Below are 5,651 nucleotides of genomic sequence, written 5' to 3'. Positions count from 1 at the left end.
ATCGAGCAGCACTATGTGACCCTGAAGAAGGCAAATCCCGACTTCCCCATCCTGATCCGCGAGTGCTCCGGTGTCCAGCCCAAGCTCTGGGCTCGGTACGGTAAGTGGGGGTGCCCGCCGGGAAGCACCACCTGAGGGCAGCTAGAACCGAGCGGTCGGCAGCAGATGGGGGGTTCAGCGAGTACAGTAAGGGACGTTGATGGAGAGAGAGTAGCTGTCCACGAAGCAAGGTGGGGATTGACTTCAGAGAAGTGTGTTACTGCTGCGTGAGCTGGTGGGAGGCAAAGAAGGGACCTGTGGCTCAGGAGGTGGTTTGCCAGCTTGTGGCTGTGGTCTCCCACCCCCCTTGGATTCCTATAGAGAAAAATGTTTCTGTTCTTAATTTGTTTTCACTGTGTTCTCAGTGAAATGCTACGAAGGCAGCAGAAAACCTCCTCTGTAAAGGCTTTGTTTTCTTCCTAAAGCCTCTGGGCTGGACAAAAAACCTTAGAAGCTTTCTTTCAAACAGATGCAACGACTCTAAGCACGAGTTTCCCAGGGAGAGCATACAGGCCAGTAGAGCTTTCTGGTATAGTGCTGGTTTCTTGTCTGTATGCAACTTGCAGGGAAATACAGCCTCAGGTAGGGGCTGCTGTAGGAACAGCAAGTTTTTCAGCATTATTTTACTGAAGTGTTGATGAGCATCTTGATGTGAGCAGGCCAAAAGCCACCAGGTTGCTTTGAGATGTGGTGGCCTCTGCCTAGCTGCTGCGCAGCAAAAGTTAACAAAAAGAGGGAAGAAGACATGTTCGACTGCATTGGCTTTTCTCCAAGGGAAAGGCTGAGAATAAAGAGAAGGTGGAAATGATAACTTGGGCACAGGCACACTGGGGAGTGGTGGGTGCCAAAGGGTGGTGGTGGGACCCTGGGCTGCGATGCCAGTGGTGCTTGGGAAACCTAAAGCAGGGCTTTGGATTGCGTTTGCACCAGAAAAGGACTGAGGCACCTGCCCCCTCTCTCACCTTTTGTCTCTCCTGCAGAGTTTGGCAAGGAGAAGAGCATGCCGCTGAACAACCTTACTGTAGACGAAGTGGCCAGGGCCTTGGAGAAGATTGTGAAAAGCAAGGTGTGAAGCCAGGCAGTAAATATGCATGTGCTGAAGGCTTGACTGATGATCTTTACTGTAAAACATGTATCTTTAATTTATCAATTGTATAAATGTAACATGCTTACCCTGAGCTTCACATGTTGGGCTTGGAGCCAAAAGGAGATGCTGGAGGGAACGGCTGGTCCAGCAGTGTTTATACAGCACCTCCCCAGCACCTAGAGCCCATCTGCCTGGGTTGCAGCTCAGCTCTGCCCCTGCACCAAGCTCTGCAGAGGCACAGGGCAGCCTGCTGGTAGCTACAAGGTAGTAACAAGGATGGAAACAGCCATATCTTGCCGAGGACCGTTGTCCTGGTGCAGCCGCCACTGGTGCTTACAGCTGGCGGTTAGACCCCTAACCAGCCCTTGGGAAAGCAGGGCACAGGGTGAACAAACGGTTTACTCCTCCTTGGAGTGCAGCGTGAGGGAAGGGAGGTGGCGTGGCCTAGGAGAAGGCAGACAACATGGTGTGGCAGGGACTGAAGGCAGAGGCTTCCAGGGGCTGCTTGACCATGTCCAGCAGTGCTCGTGCCCGCTCCTGGAGTTCTGGGGTGCTCTGGTGCTGCTCAAGGGCCCGGTGCCCGCCTTGCCTGACGAAGTCAGCAGCAGCCTGTGCGAGAGGAGATGGGTGAGAGCTGGCTGGCTGCCACCTGAGTGGCTGCTACAGCTGATCCTGTCTGCCCAGAGCCACCACTGTACAGCCCAGGGAATGGGGTTGAAGGAATTCCCCAGAGCCCTACCAGACACTAAAGTCCCAAGCCAGGTAAATCCAGACATGTGGATCACTGGCTGGGACTGCACAAAGCTTGAAGTAAACACAACTGAATCAAAAGAATCTCCCTGTAATGACCTCAAAGGGCACAAACAACCTGCCCCCAAAACAGTCATTATCAATAAAAAGGAGGAACTCCCCAGACACCCAAAAAGGGATTCCACCCTCTGCATCACACAAGTGCCACCCTTCAGACATGTCTCTGCATGCTGAGGAGTAGGGGGCTAGCGTGGCAATGACTGAAGGCAGAGTTACTTAAATAATAGTAATAATTCCCATCTCTGGCTTTACGATCTCATGCTTGATTCTGGGGCAGGCACCCCCTCGCTCTTACCTCTGGCCAGTGCAGGAAGAGGAGGTGCAACAGTTCGAGGCACTGCCCCACCACTTCGGGGTTGGACAGCGCAAGGGTGGGCAGCAGCAGGGGCAGGGCACGCTGCTGGTGTAGCTGCTGGCAGTAGGCTGGCCCCTTCTCCGCTATATTGCACAGAACTGTCAGGACCTGGATGGAGAAGCCGTGAAGAGGGGAGTGAGCAATGGACACTTTGTTAGTGGGCAGCTTCCTGACAGGCTTAGGAAGGCTCCAAAGAACTCCCCATGTCATCCCTGGAGGTCCTGCGAGGTGCTTCCCCAGAATCCACCAACTGGCTGGATTTTGAATGCTCTCCATCCCCACCCCAAGGCACTGTTCATTCCTGTGCCAAGCAGGTGCAGCTGTACCACACATGCCTTGGCAGTGCATCCCCCCAGAACCTGCTAAAGCTTTAGGGTCTTCCAAAAGAAGGTGGCAGCAGCTAGCCCGGGCCCACTCCAGGTGCTGGCAGGCCTGGCCCCAAGTTAACATATGCCTTGGGACTCCTCTTTTGCTGGGAGAAGACTCTGTCAGGGGTAAATATAGACGTAGTGACTTCAGGGGAGGTGGATGGTGACTCTGCTAGAACATGAGACCTTCCGCCAAGCTGTTGCTACCACCCCAAGCCAACCTCCAACTTGAGCATTGTGCGTGTAGGATTCATGTTCCTTAAAGTCCAGCGCTTTCCTTCCAGACCTGGGACACGAGGTGAGATCTTACCAACACACTGGCCATCTGGGAACAGGGCAGGAGCTGCAGGAGTGCTGGGAGCAAGTCCAAGGAGAGCAGAGCAGAGCAGAAGAAGGGCTCATCCGCTAGGATGGGCAGAGAAGGAACGTGTCAATAAAATGGAGGTTTCTGAGGGAGGTCTCTGTAGACTAGACACCACGAGTCTGCCAGCAATCAAGGCAGGTCCCAGCAGCAGCTCTGGCTCTGCTGACAGCCCCATGGTATGCTCACCCGTGAGGTTGTTCAGCAGCCAGAGACACTCCTGTACGATGAACGGGTGCTGCTGGAAGAAGCACTGGAGGATGAGGAAGAGGGCGATGAGCAGGCGCTTGTCCTGGATCTGGACATTGCAGCTTGTCTCCTCTGCAAGCAGGTTGCCGAGACACCGCAGCACTGGGCAGACAAGCTGTGACGGTGGGAAACAAAGCCCTTTAGCTGCAATGCATCTCCACAGCAATGCTGAGAATAGCCAGCACCCTGCCCACGTCTTACCAGCTCCAGGCCCTCAGGAGCATCTTGGGCCATTTCAGAAGCCAGGTCAAGCAAGAGCGAACTGAGGGCAGGCAAGGCCCCCAGCGACAGCAATGCCATGTTGGCTGTATGGCTGCAAAGGGAAGGGATAGCGTGATTCCTCTTGATACTGAGAGAAGGAAAACTGCTGCAGCTCTCACCAAACAATGGGCCCTGGAAATTTGGAGCACTCCCCTGAACCACCATAGGGTTTGTTTCATGTTTGAATAGCAGCCTCTTTCTGAGCTTATGAGAAAATCTAAAAGCCTGTTGAAAACACATCCACTAGAATTATCTGTGTGGGTCTGGAAACAACAGCCCCGATCCTTCTTTGAGTACCCACACATTCCTTTCTGCTGGGGCTGCTGAAAGAGATGACACTGGAGCAGCCATGCCAAGGCAGGCAGAGATTGTTGGCAGCAGTCAGCTCAGCCAGGTGACACTGGGCCAATCCCAGAAATGCGAGGATTCAGGGACCTTGCCTTGGGGAGTGCAGGGGACAACTCCAGACATAGGGAGGCAATTAGGGGCATTTCAGAGTACTAGGAACAGCCTCCTCAGGTTTATTGCCTGTTATCACTGTGTAAAGGAACTCAGTGATCCTACAAACAGCATGTGTGTGCTCAGATACAAGAGTGGGAATGCCCAGGATAGCAGGGAAATTGCTTTCCCAAGGGAAAGGGTTCAGGGGAGGCAATCTGGGTCCCCTCAAAGGACCCTGAGCCTTCATGCCTTTGTTTGGCTGCCCCCAGGGAATTCAAAATGAGGAGAAAAGTGTGTTTACCTACAGATGATGTAGTGGAGACACCATGCAAACTCCACGGCTGCTCCTATCCCAGCCTTGAGGCCAGAGCAAACCAGTCGAAGCATGTGCTGGGGGAGAACAGAGTCTAAAACCAAGCTGGGGTCAGAACAGCACAGTTAATGGAGGCACAAGCCAGAGCACAAGCAGAACAGACAACTGACAGGGAGACACTAGCCCTGGCCACTGAGCAGGGAGCTGCTCTCCCCCGTACTGGGGGCCACATGCTCAAAAAACACACCTGGAAGAGACTCTTACCTAATGGCTGCAGCCTGAGGCACCACTAAGGCCCAGCACAAGCTCTCCCTGTCCATGACAGGGCCTGCAGGCACTCAGGACACCTTGGCTGGGGTCATATTTTTGGCACTGGGGGCTGTCAAGCTGATCTTTTCCTTCGCAGGAGGAATACGGAATTTCCCTGCGAGCCTACCCTGCTCAACACTGTCCTTTATCGAAATACCAGAGCTGTCTGCTCAGATGAGGCTGAGGGAAAAGAGTCAAGCCCCGCACCCTGATCTGCAACAAAACGTCCATAGTTCTGGTAGGATTCTGCTCTGAACTATTAATATCACTGGGATAGGAAAGGCGTCGTTGTCCCTGGCACGCAAATACCACACCAGGCCCCAGGGCCCATCCTGATGCAGGGTTAAGAGGCTCAGACTCACGGTATGATCTCTGTGGGGGCTTCCTTGGCTTGGAGGAGCTGCGAGAGGACGTAGCCCAGACCTTCCAGCACAGCCTCGTGCGGGGACTGCAATCAAACAGAACAAAGCTAATCCCACATGACAGAGCAAGGGGATCCCAGGGTGCCAGCTGCCATGCTGGTGAGAGGGGGATACCTCTTTGTAACACCAAACCAAGCAGCTGAGCGGCGCAGTCTCTCCACGCCTGGAAAAGAGGGGGCACAGCAGGGGACCAGGAGTGATAGAGCAACCTGTGGCCACACCAAAGCTGAGCTGTCCCCCCTCCCTGCAATCACATGGGCTGCAGCTATAGGGATCCAGGAGCCCAAACACAGCAGCACTGCTGCTTTGAGCATTCAGATCTGCAAACGACAGCCCCACTCACTGTGTTGGCCTTGTATGCCTGCTGGACCCAAGCCACACAGAGGGGAGAAACTTGCAGCTCCCCGTGTTACAGACTGTTTATCGGCAAGCCACGGTTATACAGATGTAAGAGATTCAGCTGGAGAAGAGCACAAGGTGGTGACCTGAGGCCCCAAAATGGAGTGCCCACGAGAGACCCTCACCCGCAAGGGAACAGCCCTCTACAAAGAGGTCTCTGCCCGTGGCTGCAGCTGGAAAGAGGGCTGGTAACTCCGTACTGTCAGCCAGCGGATAAATGGCATAAGAAAAGGCATC

The 5,651-nt window shown here is 54.1% G+C and overlaps 2 protein-coding genes across 2 annotated transcripts in view; one reads left to right on the top strand and one right to left on the bottom strand.

Annotated features, from left to right (window-relative positions):
• Positions 1 to 3: 3 nt before the first annotated feature.
• Positions 4 to 1,111, top strand: NDUFA2 (NADH dehydrogenase (ubiquinone) 1 alpha subcomplex, 2, 8kDa; the record flags this gene model as incomplete). Its single annotated transcript, XM_009696251.1, has 2 exons — positions 4 to 100; positions 1,020 to 1,111. Coding segments are annotated over 2 exons (189 nt in total), but the record flags the coding sequence as incomplete, so codon positions are not given.
• Positions 1,112 to 1,570: 459 nt separating this feature from the next.
• Positions 1,571 to 5,651, bottom strand: part of TMCO6 (transmembrane and coiled-coil domains 6) — a gene marked incomplete at its 5' end in the record, with an annotated part of 5,922 nt that continues 1,841 nt past the window's right edge. Inside the window, 7 exons of the mRNA XM_009696250.1 lie at positions 1,571 to 1,735; positions 2,232 to 2,399; positions 2,970 to 3,064; positions 3,210 to 3,384; positions 3,471 to 3,582; positions 4,273 to 4,389; positions 4,956 to 5,041. Of these exons, the coding sequence (XP_009694552.1) occupies positions 1,571 to 1,735; positions 2,232 to 2,399; positions 2,970 to 3,064; positions 3,210 to 3,384; positions 3,471 to 3,582; positions 4,273 to 4,389; positions 4,956 to 5,041 (918 nt within the window). The remainder of the gene's footprint in view (positions 1,736 to 2,231; positions 2,400 to 2,969; positions 3,065 to 3,209; positions 3,385 to 3,470; positions 3,583 to 4,272; positions 4,390 to 4,955; positions 5,042 to 5,651) is intronic.

This window comes from Cariama cristata, unplaced genomic scaffold, assembly GCF_000690535.1.
Source record: "Cariama cristata isolate BGI_N322 unplaced genomic scaffold, ASM69053v1 scaffold37692, whole genome shotgun sequence".
NCBI classification, from domain to species: domain Eukaryota; kingdom Metazoa; phylum Chordata; class Aves; order Cariamiformes; family Cariamidae; genus Cariama; species Cariama cristata.
Note: the sequence above shows the minus strand (reverse complement) of the source record. Positions and strands in the feature narration are given on the sequence as shown.